The following is a 24,133-nucleotide window of genomic DNA, read 5'->3' as shown; positions in this document are numbered from 1 at the left end:
CTCGATTCTGATTGTAAATTCTTAACATCTGACACGTTGTTAATACAGCATTACAGACCAGTGTCAAGGACTATAATGAAGGTTGCTAAGGAGGACAAAGAAAGAGAAAGGAAAAGAGGTTAAAAGACAGAGCACTGGACGTCAGATAAATCACCAGAAGAAGGCAGACAGGAAGTAAACAATAACAGGACACGGAATGGGCTCTGTAGTTTGTTTAGTACATGGCCATGCCTCTGAGATTACAGGGGGCGCAGCAGTAGTAGGTTTACATGAGCAATAGTGGCCGGTAACAGCAATGAAAAATAGCATTGATGGTCCCCAATGAACAGATTATGGCATTTGTTATGTTTTGAAACCAAGCAAGTGAGAACATTTCACATTTCAATCCTGAAATATTTCATAAAATTCCAAAGTGGACTATGGCAAGGAAAAGCACAAAAGCTTAAAGCTTCAAAGCTGTACTGATAAAAGAAATGAGAACATATTGTAAATCAAGGCAAATAGTATTTGAACCAGCTCATGGTTTGAAATGGCAAACATTGAAAGGCAAAAGTATTATTAAAACCATGTACTACATCATCACCTTGGTCCCATCATATACTCTGGGAAGAGAATATTTACTGTGCTTGAAAACTGGTTTCACATCATCATGTGAGGTTGACTTTGTGACCTGGAGAACATTTCAGCTGCAACATCAGCTCGTTGATAATAAGCTTGGGATATGAGATATTTTTGTAGCCATTCGTGGTGAAGGCATCTGTGCTATTGTATGCATTATTTTTGACCCAACATTTCTACAGGCATGGCAGAATATGGCACTATTTTCACATGAATGTCTATTTTTATGCCACGAGCTGCAAAATGACCGCCTTACCCCACTGTACTTGCGGGTACTTGTTTAGATATACCTAGGCAAGCTCTGTTTTGCCGTGGTATCCTGGCACCTGCGGGCCGCTGAGGGGCGGCGTAGTTTCGGGCAACAAAGACTGCTACTTCGGGGGTGAGGGCGGCGAGTCAGGCGGGAGTAAGCTAGTGTCCACAACGGAGGGTAATGTGAAGTCCCCATCCAACCTGTTGCTACTGTCTGCAGTAGATCCAGTGTTGCTGGCATTTAGTGATGGTTGCTTTAACCATTTTCGTATTTTGATTATCCATAGATGTGTGTCACTGCTGTGGAAGCACTTTGAAAATTATGCACGCGCAGGGGAGCAGGTCACGGTGCACCTGACACCATTTTTTCTTTTTCGCTCCGTTCTCTTTTTTGAGTAGATGGTGCATAACATTCAACTGGGGGTGCAATGCATGCCTATGCACCCCCGAAGATCCCGACGCGAAGCCTGAAGGGTAAACACACCAGGTTTACTAATCTACCCGCACAATTTGTCTCTGGTGTCGGAATGTCTCGCTATGTTAGTAGCCTACATTCTTTAAAAACAAAACACCATTTAATTTCGGGTTAAAATGTGTTGTAACTGCGTTACTGAGCATTGTAACGGGTAATATATTACCCACATTTCATTATTAATGCGTTACATTACTTCGTTACAGCAAAAAGTAATATATTACTGTAACTCCGTTACCTTTGTAACGCGTTACACCCAACACTGGCAGTGACAGACAAGTTTTACGACCATCTCTATGGGCGTCCATTCTCTGTCCAGACGGATAACAACCCCCTCAAATATGTGATGTCCTCTGCAGAGCTGGATGCTACCGGCCAGCGATGGGTGTCTCGGCTGACTACATTCCACTTTGACATTCAGTTAAAGTGCTGTACTCTTCTTTTAAAAGAGTGGAGGAGGTTAATGGTGAGGGATGGTATCATGTACCGCCACATCCAGGACGGCCAAAGGGGAGTAGTGGAGCAGCTAGTATTGCCAGATGTTAGAAATTAAAATCAATGTTGATATGGCGTCATTTGAATTAAATATACTATTTAATTTAAATCAGTTTTATTCTGAAAAACCGGAAGTTCAAACTATTAACTTAACACTTTTATTCTGAATATTCTTCATCTCCGGTTAGCATTAGCATGTGGCGAAATGCTACGTTTTCAAATCGTGAATTGAAGGTGAAATAACATGTCATGTTGTACACTAAACACACTGGGATTAGCACTCATTTGTTGACGCTGAATAACGTTTATTTGGGAATGTTTAAATAACCACAGACACCAGAATGATGTAATTTAGCAACAGAAAAAGGCAGGAATTTCATTGGACCCGCCCCTCGACGACGCCGGCCAATAGGATAAGACCTCAGATGACAACAGGAAGAGCAAGCCAAGAATTGATCTCTTCTACCCCCTGACCTGAACTGACCGGTCGCTGGATGAGGAGAGCGCCTCCACTCGCACATTTCATTTTGTACACCACCGCATCTTTTGTGTAATTAAATGCTGTTAACTTTTATAAGCTTCCCTTGACTCTTTTCAGTCTCTCCTGCCTTCAGGGTTCTAGAATTGCTTTCACAGAGAAACTGCATACAGCAGTAAAGACTGCTCTCCATCATGATTCAGGGCATTTAGGATTCGAAAGGACGTTGGAAATGATAAGGGAGAGATTCTACTGGCCAAGAATGTTTCAAGAAATCAAGACTTGGTGTGAGCAGTGTGAAAGATGCTGTCTCCGGAAGTATCCACAGCAGTGCCCCCCATGGAACTGGTGTGTGTGGACTTTCTGACTCTGGAGAAGTCCAAAGGTGGCATAGAAAATGTACTTGTGGTTACAGACCACTTTTCCCGCTACGCCCAGGCCTACCCGACAAAAGACCAAAAGGCCTCTACAGTGGCTAAAACACTGTGGAAAAACGTCTTCTGCCGGTTTGGGTTCCCTGCGAAGCTGCATGCGGACCATGGGCGCAACTTTGAAAGTACAGTTGGGAAGGAGCTGTGTAAGTGCACTGGCATCACAAAGACTCATACAACCCCTTACCACCCCCAAGGCAACGGGACCACCGAAAGGTTCAACCGGACCCTCATGAACATGCTGGGGACCTTGGAGCCACACTTGAAACCCCGCTGGCATGAGCATCTTGACGCAATGACACATGCCTATTAGGGATGGGCATGATTAATCGATGATCGATAATTGATCGTTAAGGATTTTGTCGATTTCGTATTTTTCTTATCGATGATCGGTAATAAAACATCCTACCAGCAGGGGGCGATATAGCGTAAGGAGTCGCGACAGCAGAGAAAACTTCCTGCGAGCTGCTCACTCACAAAGATAACAACATGAAGCGCGCGAAACGAAGTCCGGTGTGGGACCATTTTGAGATAAAAAAACGAGTCCGCTCACTGTATACACTGCGACACGGTTTACAAGTACAACACGACAACAACTCCGATGATGTACCACTTAAAGAGCCTTCATCCCAGCGTGTTAAGAGGCACTGAATCCTCCGTTCAGCCCACCATCACCTCAGTTTTAAACCGGAGGAGCTGTGATGCGAAGCGGGCGGAGAAAATCACAGAAAGTATCGCCAAAATGATTGAAGTGGACATCTTCCCCACAAGTGTCGTCGAGGGGAAAGGATTTAGAGATGTGGTTAGTTTACTTGAACCAGCGTATCAGATTCCCTCACGGCGCACTATCACCAGGGTCATAGAAACCCACTACAAGGAGCGAAAACAGGAGCTCCTAAACAAGTTAGCCACAGCAGCTAGTGTTGCTATAACAACAGACTGTTGGACCGCTTTAACAGCGGAGAGCTACATCACTATCACATGCCACTACATTTGCGACAACTGGCAAATGAATTCAGCGGTCCTGCTCACTGAAAGCCTTCCAGGCCGGCATACTGCCGACCTTCTCGCTGAGAAGATGAATGAAGCTGTAGAGCAGTGGGGATTTGAAGCCAGAGTTATCGCCTGCGTCCACGACAACGCGGCCAACATTACGGCTGCCAACAATCCCACCAGAGTCAGCTGGGTGTCTGTTGCTTGCTTTGCACATACTCTCCAATTAGCCATAAATGACGGGTTTGCTCTATACCTGCATCGGGTCATCTCTGCAGCTGGTAAACTCGTTAGCCACTTTAATCACAGCACTGTGGCAACCAATGCGCTTAAGGAGAAGCAGGAGCAAATGGGCCTCGCCACCCACCGGCTTATTCAATCGTGCAAAACACGGTGGAACTCAGTCTGTGAGATGTTTGAGCGACTTGTGGAGCAGCGCTGGGCTGTTGTTGCTGTCCTCTCGGACAGAACCCTGACCAAGCTTCAAGATGCCAGGGTCCTGGAGCTGAAGGATGAGCACTGGCGGCTCATGGAGGACGCACAGCCTGTGTTAGCAGCACTTAAGTGTGTCACAACTGCCATGTCTGCCGAGAAGGACGTCTCCATCTCAAACATTTATCCAGTAAGCTTCAGCCTCATCAACACCCATCTCATGCGGAGAGAAGGAGACGAGACCAGAGTAACCGAATTCAAGACCAAAGTGAAGTCCTCCCTCAGCAACAGAATGAAGGTAAACTAACTAATTAGTTGACATGACACTCATAATAAATAGCCGCTGATGACGAGACTGACATAGGCATAGCTAAATGTCGCTTATGTGCTTTGCTTATTTAGATATGGCATATTTTCAAACGTTTTTTATCGATCATCCGACATTTTTCTATAATTTATTTATACAGGTTTGGTCTGACGAGTTTGTGACATCCGCCCCAATAATTGCATCCATGCTGGATCCCCGTCACAAACATTTGAGCTTTCTTTCGCCACCACAGAGACTAATTGCTAATGCTAAACTGGTTGAACTGGGAGAGGCAATTGATGCAGGTGAGGCGGCTATCCCACAGACTGGGAGAGAGGAGGCGGTGTTGTCATGCCGGGGAAGTCCCACAACTGTCACTGCCACTACGCACGTTTCTGCGATGGCACTTCTCCTGGGGGAGCAATACTCATCTACCCCACAGGACACTGGCATTGAAACAGAGACTCAGAACTTTCTGAGGGACATACCCCCACCTCTGGAGTGCAGCCCGACTGATTGGTGGAAAGTGAACGGTGGAAAGTTTCCCAGGCTGGCTAAATTAGCTAGACGCTATCTCTGCATCCCCGCCACCTCGGTCCCGTCAGAGCGGGTCTTTTCAGCCGCTGGACTGACCGTCACTCGGCTCCGTTCACGTCTCACCCCCGAGCATGTTAACATGCTAATTTTCCTCAACAAAAACCAGTAGGTTAAGTAAGCTATAGCCTCCTAACCACCGTAGCCTTTAGTCAGACCGAGGCCTATAACGTGTTATTGTTTTGTGTTTACTATTGTTAGTTAAAGTTTTATATCTAAAATAGGCGGAATTGTATTTATTTTGTTTGAGAACACTGGCTCTTATTTTGTTAATATCCCCGACGCCTCCGACATTTGTTTTGTTTATTGTTTGCACATTTAAACACAGAAGTGAGTTTCTGATACTATTGTTAGTTAATGTTTTATGTCTAAAATAGGCGGAATTGTATTTATTTTGTTTGAGAACACTGGCTCTTATTTTGTTAATATCCCCGACGCCTCCGCGACATTTCTTTTGTTTATTGTTTGCACATTTAAACACAGGAGTTTCTCAGTATACTATTGTTAGTTAATGTTTTATGTCTAAAAGAGGCGGAATTGTATTTATTTTGTTTTTGTTTGTTTTAAGAACACTGGCTCTTATTTTTTTAATGTCGCGGAGGCGTCGGGGATATTTCTTTTGTTTAACATTTGCACATTTAAATAAACATAAAAGTGAGTTTCTCACTTCTGTTATTCTGTATCGACCTGCATTAATGTTCACGTGTTCTGTTAACGGTTGTTTTATGGTCAGGCTTCTGTGAGGAGAGCAGTTAGGGGCGGGGTGGAGAGCAGAGGGCTTTTTGAGTGCGTGTCTGTGTGGGCGCGTGCGTGTGGGTGAGAAAGGCTGCATGTTAGGGAGAGGAAGAGCAGCACGTTGTTGAGCGGTTTGTTGTTTTTGGTTGTTTTGGCGTGGTCCCGGCCCACAGTGACCCTTCCTGTAACCGCAATAAAGCTGTTAAGATTGTATACGCTTCGCTCGTCATTCCGACCTGTCCGGGTGGACGTTACAATACGTCATACAGTTTTTTTGACGGGTATAAATGTTAACGATTAATCGATAATTGATCGTTAACGTCTCACGATGATCGATTAAAGAGATTTCTTAAAATGCCCATCCCTAATGCCTATAACTGCACACAGCACGATTCAACGGGTTACACACAATACTGTACCTGATGTTTGGGAGACATCCTAGGCTCCCAGTGGACCTGATTTTTGGGCTGTCCACCGCAAGTGAGCCACGTGGATACAGTGATTATGTCGAAATTCTGTACGACAGTCTGTCACAGGCATATGCACAGGCTAATCAAACCTCTCGGCATGCTAAGGCTCAACAGAAAAAGCACTATGACAGAAAAGCAAAGAGTCAAGTCTTCATACCGGGGGATAGAGTCCTTGTCAAAGTATGTGATGTGGAGGGAAGGCAGAAACTGGGAGACAGATGGGAGGCACGTCCATACATTGTGGTGAAGAAACAACTCAACACACCTGTATACTGTATGTGATACGATTAGAGGACAGCGAGAGAGAGAGAGGGTGGTGCACCGCAACCTCCTCACACAGTGTATGTTCCTTCCAGTGGAACGAGCCAGTGAAGTGATAGGACAAGAGGTTGAATCGGATGCAGCAGAGGACTGTGAGATCGATCATACAGAGGAAGTTGAGGAGAATGTGGGACCTTGGACACCAGTGGTACACGATGAGCCCAAACAAATGGAGGAAGTGGATGTGAATGAAGGACAAATGGATGAAGGAGATGAGGAAAGTACGACTGTGAGTGACACCAAATCACCTGACAAGGCTCCTAGGAGAAATCCACCATGAAATCGGTGTGCCCCGAAGAGACAGTCATGTGAGTTCAACCCTGTCTCCTAAAAATTACGTTCCCACAGAACTAAACTGCACTCTCAATTACGTTTAGCTAGAAACGTATTTTCTCCCACGTTACGTTTGTTATGAACGTATCTCAAATACGTTTATTTTCTCCATATCTTCTAGAAACATATTTTCTCCCTTTGCCATTTATTGTCTTTCTTATAATAAGAAGGACAGTAACAGAAGATCTCTGTGGCTTCAGGCTTGATCGCCGTTCAAATGACAGCGTTGGTTTTTCCAAAAGTGGGCGGGGCTGTAAAGTGACGTAGATTTTACTCTCATCTATTATTCAAAACCATTCTATTTATTCTAACGTAAATTAAATGCCAGTGTTTTATCTTTTTATTTATTTGTTTTTATTTTAAATCGTATAATGTCTGACTTTTTTTCCTGTCTGTGAGGAAAATAAATGGGGTTTAGAGCCTCAAAATACTGAAATCTGTATTTTTAAAAATCTTTTTTTCCTTCTAATTTGTTATTCTTTTTTATATAACACACTGTTATTTACTCAACAATAACACACAATTATCCTTGTTTCTATTTATTCGTTTAATTCTATAATCTTGGGCTTTTTAGCATGCTTTTTAGCCGTAAATAAAGTCACCGGAAACAGACGTAGGCCTATAGAGAGGCGAAGTCCCTCCCCTTCCGGGAGCCTCCATGGGACCCAGGAAGCGGAAAATTATACATTGAAGTCAATGGAGAGAAAAAAGTTATCTTTTGATCCCGTTTCAATTGTGCCACGAATGACACATATGATGTTTGTCAATCTTAAACAATCATTTCCATGTAAAAAAAAAGTCACAGTTTGTCGTAAAACTGTTAAAATATAAGACTATGAAAAATACGCAACTAGAAAGACTACAAATCCCAACTCGCATTCTGGGTCGCGTAAGTGATGTCATAATAATAATAATAATAATAATAACTTTTATTTATATAGCGCTTTTCAATAACCCAAAGTCGCTTACAAAAAAAATTAAAAGTACAGAAAGGGGGTGAACAGGCAGAAGACAACATATTGGACAAGAAAATTGAACATGAACATTACATGAACAGGAAAAGGACAACACAGGGGGGGAGCAAGCATAGGACAACGAGCAAAAGACAACATAATGGAAAAGAGGAAAGAAAAAGTTGATGAATGTATGAATAAGAGATGCAGCGTGGGGTGAAAAAGAGATACAGCGTGGGGTGTGAGTGAAGTCAGTGGGTTGGGGGGTAGGGTAAGTTGAAGGCTTGGGAGAAGAGGTATGTTTTCAGCTGGGTTTTGAAGGTAGACAGTGTGGGAGAGTGGCGGACAGAGGCAATAATGCTCCAAGACTGGTGGTTGCGACTCGCAATTAAAGCAAAGAAGAAGAAGATCTCATAACTGATTTATTCCCTCCAATAAATATAAGAGATTGCTCCAATAAATTCACTTTTACAAGATGCCTGTGTGCTTTGTGCCAGGTTGTAATCACAAAAGTGATCATACCACTTGCTCGTTCTATCGCTTCCCGTCTGGTGAAAGGACCAGGACCAAACATATCAGGAAATATACATGTTTTGCATGGAACATAGTCAAGTTAGCTACATAGCTAGTAGCGAGCACGTTAGTTAGCATTACATTGCATTACTTAGCCTTGTCATTTGTATTAGCCTTAACATGAAGTAAACCAAAATGTTAAACAGTAAGAGTAGTCATGATGGTAAGTATTTTGTGAAACATTTGAAGAGTAGTCTATCACCCCCTCCACCAGGTGCTAAGGGGGCGGGAGGTAGGCTAACGCCACATTAGCATCGGGGATCTTTTCTACTTCATGCTATCTGCACAAATGGTTAACATTGAACATTAAAATATCAGGCAGTTCAGTCGAAGGAAGGCAGGCAGGCAGGCAGGCAGGCAGCTTTGCATGACATTCTTCTGGACGTGTTTCATTGTGATGATAGTGAGGGCGAGTCAATCTGTTTGTTGGAAAGACAGTAGTTGAGTGATGACTGAGAGAAAATTATTAAAAGAGATAATTATTCAAAGTTTTGTTACTTTAAAGTGTTGTTACTGACCTTTTTCTCTTTTATTTTCTTTACCTCACCTGTAACTGCTGAGACCCTGAGGAACATGCACACTGGTCTGACCTGCTCTGGCAACCTGATTTCCACTGTACGTAATAGTATTTGGTTATGGTATATTATTTATATACATCAAAGGCACAATGCACCCCTCAGAGACACACATGTATTGAGTGTGATATTTTGCATTGGTCATGTGAAATCATCTTTACACACTAGAAAACTGTACGAGCGGCAACTTGTTTTGAAATTGAATTTTTAATATCCGATAATAAAGTTGATCTGTTTTCTTTATTCTTCTCTCTTCCCAGCTCCATCCATCACCATTCTCTGTTCCTTCAGGTCCTGCTTGCTAATCAATGCTAATATTTTTGTACACAATTACAAATAAAGTCAATGTATTGTATGACATGAAGTTGTGCTTCATTCTGAGTCAATAATAAATTCATTCTGCCTTCAACTGCAAAATTATTGTGGACTGCACCAACATCCATGTAGCTGCCCCCCAGTAAAATGAACCAAGTAAAGTTGACACTCAACATAGAGCTGTGCTCTTAAATTTACATGAAGAATTTGTGAAATATTGGTAATAACAGGTTTAAATGATTATTAGTAATTAATTATATAATTGTCTCATTGTAGATGAGCAGACAGGGATTTAGATGAGAAAAGCAGAATATGCAGCTGCCATTTTCCACATGGAAAAGAGAAAGGGCCAAGTGTATTTGAGTGGACAAAAGAGAAATCCCAAATACGAAAAATAAAATTATACAATTTACAGATATGTATACAAATATATATATCCTATATACACCATCATGTATAATGATGGTGTATGATGTAGAAGGAAGTGTGGTAGATAACAAGTAAATATAGAGTTACATACAGATCCATGTTACAGCAAAATATGGAATAACTAAGAAGCACGCAGTATAATAATAATTACATGCAACAATTAAATAACTGCTCAGCATCTCCACCACAATCCCAATCTGCTGTGTCCTGTTTTCCTCCCCTCTGCATAACACCCCATCACACATACGAAACACAACGCAGAGTCCGAGGGTGTTTAGAGTATGTTTATTTAAATGTCCTCCTCTCTACTGGCCAACACAGGGAGCATATGCTGGGTGTGGAATTTTTCCAGGAGGAGGAGATTTCCATGCCATGCAGGGTCTTTGGGGATGGGGATGATGATCGCCTCCTTCGTGGTCCACAGTAGCAGAGACTCCGGTCTGTGAAGTGCAGCTGTTATATAATATACAATACATTTTTGAAAAACATTTGATCAACAAAAAAGGATTTGGTCAGGATCTAGAGTCAGTGTGTAGTTTATTAATTAATCAATGCTCTCTACATTAGGAAAACACATACCAGTGTACCAGAGAGAGTCACAGACAGCTGTGTCTAGATAACCAAACAAATTGACAAGATAACCAAAATCCTTGAATCTACACACAGCAAATAAACTCAAATGACACAACGAGATGTAAAAAGGAGATCACACATATAGTCGATATAAAAGCGGCCGCTTCAATCTGAAGAGCAACTAAAACAAAACACGGGAGTGTATCTTGTTCTTGTGAACACGAATGTTATCCACAGCATACACAGAGACCACGAAGTTCTAGGGAGAAAACTAGTTGCTAAAACAAAACACGTTAGTGTACCTTGTTAGCTAATGTTAGCTAGCTGACATTAACGTTAAACATTGAACTCATATTACTCACTGAAACCTTGTAAAGCCGGTCCCGCATGCTGGCTCTTACAGAACCGACTAACTCCCCTTTCGTGTATGTACAGCTCTCAACATGCCCAGACTTGTAGTGATTTTCACCTCGTTTTATACTTTTTCGCCTCATTCTGAAAGAAACAGGTGAAATTTGCTAACGTGACGGCCATCTTTGTGATGGTGAAGCGAATTGTGCGAGACCAGAGACCTGTAGTTCACTGAGCGGTTTCACACAAAAAAATGTATAACTTCACAGTTTTACGACACATTTTTATTTTTTGACTTGCAAAATCTTCTTTTAATTTGACAAACATCATATGTGTCATTCGTCGCACAATTCAAACGGGATCGAAAGATGACTTTTCTTTCTCCATTGACTTCAATGTATAATTTTCCGCTTCCGGGGTCCCATGGGTCGGAAGTAGATGGGCGGGACTTCGCCTCTCTATAAGGGTCATTTCGAACGATACACACTAAAAACCCACTGAACAGATTACCCAAGATCCTCAGCTTGCAGCTCGTTGATTGGATGTTTTAGCCGCAATGCATGTTGGGATATGATGTTAATGTGATATGAAATCCGAAAACATTTAAAACAAAACAAAAAAATACTTTATTCCGAGTGTTCTTGCTTTTCTCTTTGGAAGTCATCACATAACGGCATTGTAATACACGGTCCGGCTGCATTAAATATTACATATCTGCCGTAGTTCTTTATTTATAGAGCCCTGATGAGAAGACTTCTGGACAAACTTGAAGAACTGCCGCCAAAACTGAATATGTGACGTGGATCGTAAATACATGAATAATTAAACAACATCTTGCATTTCTTTTCACAAAATACGTCTCCTTGCAGTATCAATAGTAATTCGGCTGACTTTTATATTTGATCCAATTGGTAGTTATATCTACACCATAACGGTGCACAGCTGATAGAAAAGGACTTGTAGTTTTTAAAGATATTACTGATTTTCTCTGAATATAAGAATGTAAATACTGAGTTGAAAGAATAGTCAGGCGTTTTGGGTGATGGGAGACACATCTATGGAATCACAATTCCAATAGCTTACCATTAAATGACGGATATGCCTTTCTGTCTGTGATGTTTTACAAATCAGATATTAATGTGTAGAAGTAAAACATGAGAAATGGTATAGCAATATCCTGTAAAATTATGTAAAAACATGAATAAAACTACACATCTTCAGATATTATACATACATAATTGTCCTAAACTACAAATACAAAGTTATTATTAGTATGCTGTGTGTACCTTGTGTGCACCGCCTAGTGGTTAAAGCACGTTATTGAATTATCTTTGTTGAATAATGTTATTTTTGTTGAATAAAGTTATTTCATGAAAGAAATATTAAGAGTACATACTTTCATAGGGGGAAAGTAGAAGGTCAATGATAGCAATATAGAATATACAAAATCAAGAAGATACTCTAAGTGATCTCTACAATAAAACAGTTTAGTGCTGGATGTACAAAGATATTAATAGGAGGATGTGCAAAACAGACAAACTAATTAACCTTTATTAACACATTAAAGAATACTTTAGGTTAAGGTCTTCTTTCAAATAAGAAAAAAGCTTTGGGGGTATCTACACTGAACAAAAATATAAACGCAACACTTTTGTTTTTGCTCCCATTTTTCATGAGATGAACTCAAAGATTTAAAACATTTTCTATATACACAAAATAACCATTTCTCTCAAATATTGTTCACAAATCTGAAAATATCTGTGATAGTGAGCACTTCCGAGATAATCCATCCCACCTCACAGGTGTGGCATATCAAGATGCTGATTAGACAGCCCGATTATTGCACAGGTGTGCCTTAGGCTGGCCACAATAAAAGGCCACTCTGAAACGTGCATTTTTGCTTTATTGGGGGGGTCTGGGGGGGTCCGAAAACCAGTCAGGTTTAACCCTTACCCTAACCCTAACATGTCACCCACTGACACATTAAAAAAGGTTTTAGGGTTTAACCAGTCAGGTTTAACCCTAACTCTAACCTTAACCCTAACATGTCACCCAATGACACATTAAAAAATGTTTTAGACTTTAACCCTAACCCTAACCCTAACATGTCAGTGGGTGACATGTTAGGGTTAGGGTTAGGGTTAAACCTGACTGGTTTTTGGACCCCCCCAGACCCCCCCAATAAAGCAAAAGGGTTGCACGTTTCAGAGTGGCCTTTTATTGTGGCCAGCCTAAGGCACACCTGTGCAATAATCATGCTGTCTAATCAGCATCTTGATATGCCACACCGGTTGGATGGATTACCTCGCCAAAGGAGAAGTGCTCACTATCACAGATTTGTTCAGATCTGTGAACAATATTTGAGAGAAATGGTTATTTTGTGTATATAGAAAATGTTTTAGATCTTTGAGTTCATCTCATGAAAAATGGGAGCAAAAACAAAAGTGTTGCGTTTATATTTTTGTTCAGTGTATCGACAGATAAATATTAAGCCTGACAAAATACTTAACGTCTAATATATTGCTTTCCTGCAATGTTAACTATGTTGAAGCACTTATTTGAACTGATATTATACACATTAATTATACTCTTATGAATGTAGATAGCATAAGAAATGTGCAGAATATGACAGTTTAATGGTGGAGGTACACACATATTGATAGATGTCTTGTAATGCGCTGTTGAGGAACCTGTGACCCAAGTCTTTCATTCATTGCATAACTGCACCGTAGTTTTGTGATATGTCAATGAACCTTAGAAAATCTTGAAATCTTGAAAGGGATGTGCAAAATAGCAATTATATAGTTTTAAATTAACTATTAGTAGAGAATAACGAGTAATTAATATACTTTATAGGGATCTGAAGATAAATGTTTAGTCTTCTCAAGCACGAACTATCAAATATCTCTCCTGATTGTTGGCACTTGACAATCACCTTTCCCTCAGTTTTACTCAGGTGTAACTAAAGTCTGATTTAAGGGTTGTTTATATTTCACATCATTAATCAGAATCTGCAAAGTAACTAAAATAAATGTAGTGGAGTAAAAATGCCAGGTTAACCTCTGAATTGTAGTGGAGTAGAATTACAAAGTAACAATGAGCTGTCATCTGGGTATGCTGCTCATTCTGGATACGAGCGATTTTCACCCATTTAGTAATTACATGTTTTACATTTGTACACACCAATTTGTTTCCTATCGCCTAAACCTCCAGGGCTGTACACAGTTTAATACGGTCAACTTCTAATTTTGGGAAAAACGAAAACGTCTTTTAAAACTACAATTCCCAGTAGAGACGTGCCGTAGAGAACATGTTGCGAAACACAATAGCCAGCATGTGTAGTTCTGGGGGGGCGTTCGAGTCCAGTTTTGAATAGTCTGCCGTGGTTTTGTTCCATTTCAAAGAGCTTGACTCTCTGCGCAACCTTGGCGCACTGCCACTCCAATATCCAATCCCAGAGCTTGAAGATTAATCACAGCGTTTGTCAACGGGACTATAGTCCCAAACGATAGCTGGGGATTATGGGTAGTGTAGTGTCTTCGGCCATCCTAAACTGAATTTGTTTCCGGATATCATATCGCATTAACAACACCACATCTGGCGTCACAGAGATCTTCTGTTACTGTCCTTTCTTCTTAGAGGAAGTACAGAAACACGTAACTCTGGATTTGTTTTAATTAGGGCTGTCAAGTTAACGCTTTATAAACGCGTTAACGCAAACAAAAATTAACACCACTAATTATTTTAACGCGATTAACGCATGTGTATTTTTTGTCCTCGGCCGCCCCCTAGTTTCAGAGCGCATCGAGTTTAAAATACCATCTAAGCTGATGCTGACAGCCCCGCTCCAGCCGTCCGCTTGCGGCAGACCACACTTCCACGCTCACCGTCAGGCCCTGACTGGCCATTGGGAGGACCGGGAGGGTGTGTGTATGTGTGGCCCGAGCAAGCGAGAGAGATACCTTACGTGTATTGTTGTTGTTAGCATCTGGTGCTAGCTAGCTGCGCTAACGGATATAAGGAGCTGTTTAAATGAAAACAGAGGAGCGACATTTCGCCGACAACTGCGCCGAGCATTTGACTTTATGCAGGTAGCCAGACAGTGGGACATTGTACGAAAAGTCAGCTCACTCAGCACGGATAGTGCAACATGATTGCAGCGTCCAGGCAGCTCCCGTTCGAGCATATGCCTTGAGTTGCACATAGCTCCAACGATCCATCACACATACACACGCACGCACGCACGCACCCACTTTGTATTGTATTATTGTATGATAGAGGTTCCAGGTTGAATTGAGGCGAATATTTGTAATGTTCAGAGGTTGTTGTGTTTAATATTCATGAGAATATTTGTCATTGTTCAAATGATAATAAACATTTGCATAAAGCATATTTGTCCACTCATATGTTGATAAGAGTATTAAAAACTTGAAAAATATTCCTCTAAGGTACATTTAGAACAGATAAAAAATGTACGATTAATTTGCGATTAATCGCGATTAACTATGGACAATCATGCGATTAATCGCGATTAAATATTTTAATCAACTGAAACTATTATTTTCTATCTCGCTCATGAGAGTAAGAGCTTGCGAAATTACAGCCTCGCCTACTGATTTCAAATGTGTGCTCTAAAATGATATTTATAAATGACTATTATCATTATTATAAAGCAAGACAATAAATGGCAAAGATATGTAGAAAATAAACGTATTTAAGATACGTTCATAAGAAACGTAAAGTGGGAGAAAATGTGTTTCTAGAAGATATGTAGAAAATAAACGTATTTGAGATACGTTCATAACGAACGTAACGTGGGAGAAAATATGTTTCTAACTAAACGTAATTGAGAATGCAGTTTAGTTCTGTGGGAACGTAATTTTTAGGAGACAGGGTTGGTGAGTCACAAGTCCTGAGTTCGGAAGAGGACCAGAGGAGGAGAGAAAGGGGATGGAAGTTGTGGCAAAGGGCCAAAGCAAGTAGAGAAGCAGGAAAGGGGCGACACAATCAAGCCACAACATTCTGACTGTTAAAATGTATAACACGCACACATTTTATAAGACAGTCATACATACAGAAAGTTTATTTGTTTCTCTTTAACTGTTTAAATTGTTTGTGCTACATGGCCTTTGTTGTATTTTGTTTGGTCTGATGGCTGGGACGCCATCAATTAAAGAAGGGGTAGATGTAAGGTAGCAGCCTTGACAGGCCACTAGGTGTTGCTGTTGCGCAGCAAATTGCTGTCCATTGTGGGACACCGTATTTCTCCTGTTGTTCTGGGTGCGGCCGTCATCTTGGCGCTAATGTTTGTATTCACTCCACGAAAGGTGAGCAGTGTTAATGGCGGCAAATAATTGTACACATTATTACGTTAAAAACGTCCAAACATTCAATTTATTTAATTAATGGGTTAGTTTAAATGTTTATTTACCCGGTTGTGTATGTTTGGGAGTGAGATGTTTATGTTTTGTCTGTTCATTTGGTTATTGTATTGGTTAGCATTTAGCTAATGCGCTAATGTTTGTATTCACTCCACGAAAGGTGTGTCAGAAGAGCTGCCATTGCAAAGAATAAATCACTACTCAACGTCTCCACCGCAATCCGATCTACTGTGTCCTGTTTTCCGCCACTCTGCATAACATCCCATCACCAATAAAAAACACAACGCAGAGTCCCAGGGTGTTCAGAGAGACTACGGGACATTTGGGTTACATTTACAATGCAGATTATTGACATTAGGTCTGGCAATACAGTCAGTCATTATCCTGGTGATTATTTTGCAGATAAACCTAGTAACCCTGCCCCCTTTTAATAAAACGGCTCTTTTGAACGGTTCTTTGAAAGGAACGGAGCCATAAGATCCGGCTCCCTTCAAAGAGCCATAATTCCCATCACTACTGAGTATTCTCTCAACTCAGTATTTACATTCTTATATTCAAAGAAAATCATTAATATCTTTAAAAACTACAAGTCCTTTTCTATCAGCTGTGCACCGTTATGGTGTAAATATAGCCTATCTACCAATTGGATCAAATATAAAAGTCAGCCGAATTAGTGTTGATACTGTGAGGAGACGTATTGTGTGAAGAGAGATTGAATATGTTGTTTAATTGCTGATATATTTATGATCCACGTCAAGTATTCAGTTTCGGTGGCAGTTCTTCCTGTTTTTCCAGAAGTCTTCTAATCAGGGCTCTATAAATAAAGAACTACGGCAGATATGTAATATTTAATGCAGCCGAACCGTGTATTACAATGCCATTATGTGATCTGTTTCAGGTTATTTTATTTTGAAATTCAGTTCCTGACGGACGCCAAAAAAGCCAGATATTATAGAATTAAACAAATAAATAAAAACAAGGATAATTGTGTGTTATTGTTGAGTAAATAACAGTGTGTTATTTAGAAAATAATAACAAATTAGAAGGAACAAAATATAGTATTCTGAGGCTCCGACCCCCATTTATTTTCCTCACGGACAGCAAAAGAAGTCCGACATTATACGATTCAAAATTAAAAACAATAATAGTGGCTTGATATTGAGTAAGAACATGTTTTTATGAACCACCGGTCTTCCAAGACCCGAACGGACAAAAAGACGTGGTGCAGGCACGAAACATACTACCAATAGAAATACATTGCTTTTTAAATCGTTCTGTGTGACACGAAAAAAAAGGGGAAAATCGTGTTGATGAACACGAATCAATAGATTAAGTGTCGCACAACCAGTCGATCTCAAACCAACAAACTCCATTCTTCCTGTCAACACTCTCTGCAGCGGTCCAGGTAAGCGTGGGCCAATCAAGAACTCACTCAGAACAAGAGTTGGCGCCGCTCGACCGAAAGCCGCAGTATTAAATCCAGCAATTAAAAAATTGCGAAAATTCAACTTCTTTCAAACATTGAACAATGCCAGAGTGCTGTGGGACCATCATGCAAAAACCAGTGGTCTGCTTGGGGTTCACTTGAATATCCGCAGTCTTATTCCCAAAAGTGATCAGATAAAACATCTCTTAACAGACTCTAACTTGGACTATTTATGTTTGTCAGAGACTTGGTTGAATAAAAACTCCCCATCCTCAGCCATACATATTCCTGGCTATAATGTTTTTAGGAAAGATAGAGCTGTGGGCAGGGGTGGGGGGTTATTGTTTTATATCAAAGACCACATATCATGTAATGAGGTTCAATGCTCTGCTGAGAATGAGCTTGAGCATATCTGTCTTAATGTTAGCCTGTCACCACAGATGTGTTTCATTCTCATTGGAGTGTACTGACCACCATCTGCAAAAGCAATTTTCTTTGACAAATTAGAAATAATGCTAAGGGAATGCAGTTTTGCTTAGGATATACAGTAGTATTAATGGGTGACTTCAATGTTAATTGGGAGGACAAAGCAAGTAATATGGCATTAGAATGGGTATCAAATCAATTTGATCTCACAATTAATTAAGGGGCCTATTAGAATAACCACATCCTCAAAAACCCAAATTGACCTGATTTTCAGCAACAAACCTGAAAGGGTGACAACAATCTTCAATATTGTCACTGGTCTGTCTGACCACAATCTAACTCTCATAGCCAGAAAGCTCACTAAATCCTGCTTCCATTTGAAACCCAACACAACATTTTACCAATTAAGAATACCCAAGAGTGATATTGATGAATTTGACAGGGAAATTAAAAACATTAACTGGAGCCAAATTGTATCTGGTACAGATGTGGATACCAACAGTGGTGTAGTGGGGGATTTTTTTACTGCTTTATTTTATTTCTATCTTACTATTTATTTTTATTACAGTGTTCTTAATATAGTTCGCTATCTGTGTACCCTTTTTTAAAATTGTATTTGTATGTACGACACCTAGTCAAATTCCTCGTACGTGTGAACCTACCTGGCAATAAACCCATTTCTGATTCTGATCTTTTTGTCCTCTAGGTTGCACTGCCACGTCTACAGTAGCGCAGAATGGACAGAGGAAACATGATTGGGCCTTAAGTTTTTTGCAGCCAATATACATTATCCTAAAAACTTGGGATAGGAGGGTGAGTGAACAAGTTAGCCATTGGTTGAAACCTACATCCCCATTGTTAGACGTACTAAATCCTGCACACTGCTCCTTCAAATTGACAATGTGAACATATGTCGCCTTTTTGCAATTTCTGTTATTTTCAGTTGAGAATGTTTCAAAGTAATCTTAAAAAATTCAACTTACTTTTTGTTTCTACTGTTTATAAGTATGATGTTTAAATATTAAATGCTGTATTCATTAGTTGTACTATAATTCTACAAATATCTTTATATTTTAAGTTTTCAGAGTAATTGTTTCCTACAGAACATTTTGCGATGTCATTTTGTTGAATTTATTTGATTGGAAAATGTTAGAAAAAAGCTGTAAAATAACAGTATTCTTGTTATGATTCTGTTTAGTTTTGATTTTGTTGTGTGCTCTTTTTGTGTTTTTTGCTGTCTCCCCCCTCCCTTCTCTGTTTTCGGCCCATTCCCAAACCGCCCCCTACACCCTACCCCTCCGTTTGCGCGTTCAGGCGGAGGGTCCGCCATATTGAGGGCTGTTCCAAACCAACGAGTGTGGAATGGTGTGGAGGGGGAGTGGGCTATCAAGCCCTCAAACAGCGAGTCTGCAGAGGTGCTGACTTGAGACCGGCCTCTACCTGACCGGAGTCACGATGTGTGTGTCCGTCAGGAAACACGCTGTTTACAAGTAGTTCCAGCAAACACCCACTGATAAATTGCGATGTTAACAACCTCATGATAGCCTCATATGTTTTAACTTAGGATCATACCTGTGTTTAGTCTAGAAAAAGGTAAATGTGTGCATTTTATTATAAAGTTGTGTATATTTACAGACTGTTGCAAAAACTAAGAAGCTTATAAACATCAGGTTTAAAACTAAAAGAGCTTTACGAAAAAGTAACACAATGAAATATATTTGGAGTTTTATTTGAGTTATTAATTTAAACTTTTTGTGTAAGTGATGCTGATTTGAAACCGTTGTTACATACAGTTACGGCATTTCCTGTTTCTGCCGGAGAGAGGGGAGGTCTTCCCAAAGCTTGCCGCTGTATTTACTCCCTCCATCTGACAGGATGGAGCCTCGTTGAGCTGCGAGTGTGGCTATAGACGGAGTTCACTCCGTCACGGAGGGGTAGGGTCGAGGGAGTGGTTTGGGATTGGGCCTTTCTCTGCAGGGCTGATGTGTGACAGGGAGTTGGCTGGCTCCCCCCAGTAGCAGACGAGGCACACCTGTTTCCACTCACCTCTTCACCTGTGGATATAAAATCCCGGTCCTCATGCCACTTCCCTGCCAGATCATTCCTTTGTGTTTCGACCCTCTGGTGTGTCTCGATGCTCTCCTCGTCTCTATGATCTGTTGCTTGGATTTTTGCCTCCTGTCCCTGACGTCTCCGTGCCAGCCAGCTTCCTGCCTCCACTGCCGTTTTTTATGTTCCTCTGCTTGAATAAAGCTTTTTGTTTTTGACCATCTCTCTCCAGTCTTTTGCTTTGGGGTCCAATATTCTCTAGGCCTTAACAATTCTAGCTGTAGAACTTTAGGTTCTGTATTTATTTTAGTGTTTGATCATACAAATCTTATCAAAAGAAAATGTAAAAAGCTGTTTTTCTCATCAGAACTTTATTTAAGGTATTTTAATGTAACATTTTAAGACAATGGATTTTGAAAAGAGGGGAAAGTTTCCTCTAAAATCTTTAAGGACAATTTATGTATACTAATTGCTTTTGCACTTTATTTCAGTTAAAGTATTTTTACTTTAATTTTATGGTTTTTGTTTGGCAGCCGCTGCTGCCAGTCATTTGACCGTTTTTTTACAGGTTGACCCTGTACTTGCCAGTAATAGGCATGGCTTTTCTTGAGCTTAGGGGAGCCACATTCCATCTGCACATATTTGCAGTCGACATCATTTGGGACATTGGGACATTTGAATTCAACAAGGCCAAATTGGGGATATTCTGTTGGGTCAAAAACAACTCCATCAGGGGAGGCACCAAGCCAGGGCGTAGAGGGGTGAATGACAAGGCCACAAGGGGAGTAGTTCACGTTTGCCAGTCTACTGTATTCAGCTGCTACTGTGGGCTCCATCTCTGCACCTCTCCTCATTTCTGCAGTCTGCCTTGTACCTTTGAGTATTCGCTCTGCAAGAGAGTTAGCAGAGCTCTCACCTCTGACGTGACAAATCTCTCTAAACCTAGAGGCAGTAACCCTGGGTTTGCAGAGCAGATGCCACTCTGAGCTAGAGCTTTGCTCACAGGTAGCCTCCTCAATTTTGTGAGACATTTCCAAATCAACAGATAAGCTGTTCATATGTAGTTGCTCCTCTTCTGAGCACACCAGTGGTAAATCACATGGCAAGATCACATACCCCTCTATGGGCAAGTAGGGTGTTGGTGGTGTGTCAGTGTGAAGTGTGGTATACCGAGACGTCAACGCAGGCATCTGATAGGACAGAACACTGCCCTCCTGCACCATCCCGAAGGCACTTTCCACAAGGGGCTTGTCAGGTCTCATGTTCATTGTGGTCACAAGCGGTCTTTCTTCAATGCTGAATGCTGAGTATGCCTCCGTAACTCTGAACAGGCAGGGATCTGGTAATGGCCCCACCATGCCTCTGTAGAATCCACTCCTACAAAGAATGGCAAAGACAATATAGCACATTAATGTGACAATAAAGGTTAGGAATACAGCACCAGAATTATGAATTTTAAAAACACAGGAAACACAATTTTCCAGATAAAATTACCTTACTCCAGTCTGCACCATCCTATTTGGTACAGGCTTGGTGAAGACAATGGAGTTGATGGGCCCTGGCTTCACACCCTTAAGGAAAACACAATTACTGTTCGTTGAGTCACTTTAAAACAAAAACTCTGTGAAAGATTACAAGTATTTGAACCTCATTGAAATTACCATTGTTCGCGGCTTGTGCCATTGCTGTTCCGATTCAGTACAGCTATGCACAGGTGGCACAACTGGCATGTTCAGTTCAGTCTAGTGTGCTGTTTGGAACAGCAATGCTACTGTGTGATTGCACAAAACAGTTCCTGCAACACAGGAGCACTGGTTGTGCGTGAGCACCACTGGTGATGAATCATGAAGCGTTATCTAAAAAAGAGAGAAGAAATACTAGTGATTAGTAACCTCACTTACGGTAAATGAACCAGGAGGTTATTATGAGTAGAATTATTGGTTATTTTTACTGACCCATTATCCTAGAAGAAGCATGTATTCCTGAATGCTTAGTGTTACCCTCTTACCCTACAATACCACAATGAACTTTCTTTGGAAACTAAGATGCCTTGAAAATTGTATTAAAGCAGTTTTGACTATATATTTGAACCCCCAAACTTACACATCCATAATCAATGTAATAATATCTGACCAATCAGCTGTGATAAAGCAGGGAGAAGTAGGACACTGTTGAGATTCCCTTAAGGTAAACTAATGTTTAACTGAACTGAAACTCAATAAACAGGGGGGAACACAGTGTCAATGCTGCCTGCCTACACTCAAACTGTGTGCTGTCTCGCTCTTCCTCATTGACCTGTAGCACAAGGCTCTCACGCTGACCTGCCCTGTCAGCCTGTCTTTATTGGACACTGAATGAAGAAAAACAGAGCAACAGCGTTAGATCTATACTCACGTCAAAACATCTATGGCAACATTGCTTTACAAAAGCTGATACCATTATGCAGTGTGGCTAACAACAAGACAACCTCTAGTTGGCTAGGCTATAAGGCTATTAAACGATAGTATTTTTGAGCAAAATGGCTAATGTTTTAAAGAATTAACACCAGAAACAGTACATAGCGTTACCCAGAGCCCTATAGTAGTCTACTATAGTAGTAGTATAATAGTAGTTATACTATAGGGCTCTGGCGTTACCTAGCTTTTGACAGCTAACGTTAGCGTAACCTGGAACATAAACTAGCTGATTAGCACCTGTTACTCCAGTTACCTTCTTACCTTCATAGTTGTGTATATATGACGCAGCATATAATTTGAAGCCTTTATCGAGTTTGCTGGCTGGGGCTTTAGTCGTCCGGCAAATCCGATGAACATCTGACATTTTTAATTTCGGAAGCTCTTGTAGGCAGTGGGTGTAGAAGGTCGTCATTTTCAAACAGGAAATGAATCGGCCGCTTTGAGTAGAATGCGGAAGTCACTGTGCATGTAGCCTATAGTATATGTTCAAAGGTCTACTGTGAAGGATATTATAAAGCCTTAATGCAATCGAATGTAAAACAAAAAAGTTATGATTGATGAAAATAGTAAATCGGTCAGATTTGACCCGAACACAACAGGAGTGTTATAAAGAACAGACATAAAAAAACAGATATCGGCAGACATGACAAGGGGCCTAGGCAGTGGCAACCGGCCCATAAGGGCGCTAGGGGCGCCGCCCCACCTCTTCCCAAATTCAAAAAAAATATTAAATTAAAAAATATATATTTAAAAATATATATATTTCAAAAATATATATATTTTATATTTTTTATTTTTAATGAACAAGGTAAATATCATACAATTGGTATCAGTAAAATGTATAATCTACAATAAAATCTTGTTAAAAATTGTGTTACGATGTCTAAAGTTACTGATAAGTCACATGTTTCCTGCCTGGCCTTGCCCTTGGCATTAGTTTATCATTACGGGGCGCTGCCCCCGAGCCAAACAGCAGCAACCAGCACGTTGCAAAATTCTCAATAGTAAACTGTGCCGCCGAAACATAATTTCAGCCAATCATCGCCGTCAAATATTTTGATCACGAGAGCGCTCACGTTGGCGCCCACGTTGCTTACGTGCGTTGACGTGAGTTGTTTTTTAGACTCGTGAGGAACTGGGGTAGTATCTAGAGTAACGCAGTGTAGGCGGAGCCGTGACGTCATCTTCAATGAGCTCCCCAGAAAAACAACACAGCCGTTAGCTCTTAGCACTCAGAACTCACAGCTCTTGATATCTGTTCAGAAACTAGACAAAAGTTAAACAAGTACAAACCACATACTGTCTGTGTCATGGCGAATACAGTCGCTGGTTTATTTATGTCTGTATAGGCCGTTGTTGTGAGTGTGGACGGTCGGAGATTTTACAACGTTAGCTTAGCCAAATCTCCATTAGAAAACACGCATTTTAAAAGGTTTTTCGCCTGCCGTCTGTCTGCAGACTTGTCAAAGCCTTAATTCATGGTTTTTACTATCCGGTATCAGTATGTTGTTACTTCCGCATCATTTTGAAACGTGTATAAATCAGGACATTTTGATGTACAGTTTCAAAATAAAAGACCTTTGGGGACAGGGATGATAGCTCATATGAGACTTCAAAGGTCTTTTATTTTGAAACTGTACATCAGAATGTCCTGATTTTTTCTGAGTGACGACATGGGGTGTCCTGCTATCATCC

The 24,133-nt window shown here is 40.7% G+C and overlaps 3 protein-coding genes and 1 long non-coding RNA gene across 9 annotated transcripts in view; 2 read left to right on the top strand and 2 right to left on the bottom strand.

The window, feature by feature from the left end:
* Positions 1-24,133, bottom strand: part of lrit3b (leucine-rich repeat, immunoglobulin-like and transmembrane domains 3b) — a gene marked incomplete at its 5' end in the record, with an annotated part of 67,670 nt that overhangs the window by 34,262 nt on the left and 9,275 nt on the right. The window lies entirely within an intron of this gene.
* LOC307013442 (E3 SUMO-protein ligase ZBED1-like) lies at positions 3,041-5,184 on the top strand (the record flags this gene model as incomplete). The annotated part of the gene is made up of 2 exons (XM_079640841.1): positions 3,041-4,469; positions 4,639-5,184. The coding sequence occupies exons 1-2, from the start codon at positions 3,348-3,350 to the stop codon at positions 5,182-5,184; spliced, it is 1,668 nt and encodes a 555-aa protein (XP_079496967.1). The 5' UTR covers positions 3,041-3,347.
* On the bottom strand, positions 9,999-22,843 carry LOC307045770 (uncharacterized protein). Of its 6 annotated transcripts, none has more exons than XM_079691721.1 (5): positions 22,700-22,843; positions 21,644-21,838; positions 21,477-21,553; positions 21,099-21,359; positions 9,999-10,216 (listed from the first exon to the last, which is right to left on the bottom strand). In XM_079691721.1, the coding sequence occupies exons 2-5, from the start codon at positions 21,710-21,712 to the stop codon at positions 10,066-10,068; spliced, it is 558 nt and encodes a 185-aa protein (XP_079547847.1). In that variant the 5' UTR covers positions 21,713-21,838; positions 22,700-22,843; the 3' UTR covers positions 9,999-10,065. The 6 variants fall into 6 exon arrangements, 4 of the variants coding, with proteins under 4 accessions (XP_079547847.1, XP_079547845.1, XP_079547844.1 ...); XR_013809987.1 differs by having other exon boundaries at positions 10,008-10,216; positions 19,725-21,359; XM_079691719.1 differs by lacking the exon at positions 9,999-10,216 and adding an exon at positions 22,241-22,332 and having other exon boundaries at positions 18,714-21,359; positions 22,700-22,796.
* On the top strand, positions 16,961-20,203 carry LOC307045772. The gene is made up of 2 exons (XR_013809990.1): positions 16,961-18,746; positions 19,248-20,203. It is a non-coding gene; the product is annotated as an uncharacterized lncRNA (long non-coding RNA).

The sequence above is a fragment of the Notothenia rossii genome (genome assembly GCF_949606895.1).
Source record: "Notothenia rossii genome assembly, chromosome: 7".
In the NCBI taxonomy this organism is placed as follows: Eukaryota; Metazoa; Chordata; class Actinopteri; order Perciformes; family Nototheniidae; genus Notothenia; species Notothenia rossii.
The sequence above is the reverse complement of the archived record's forward strand: the minus strand, read 5'-3'. Positions and strand labels throughout refer to the sequence as shown.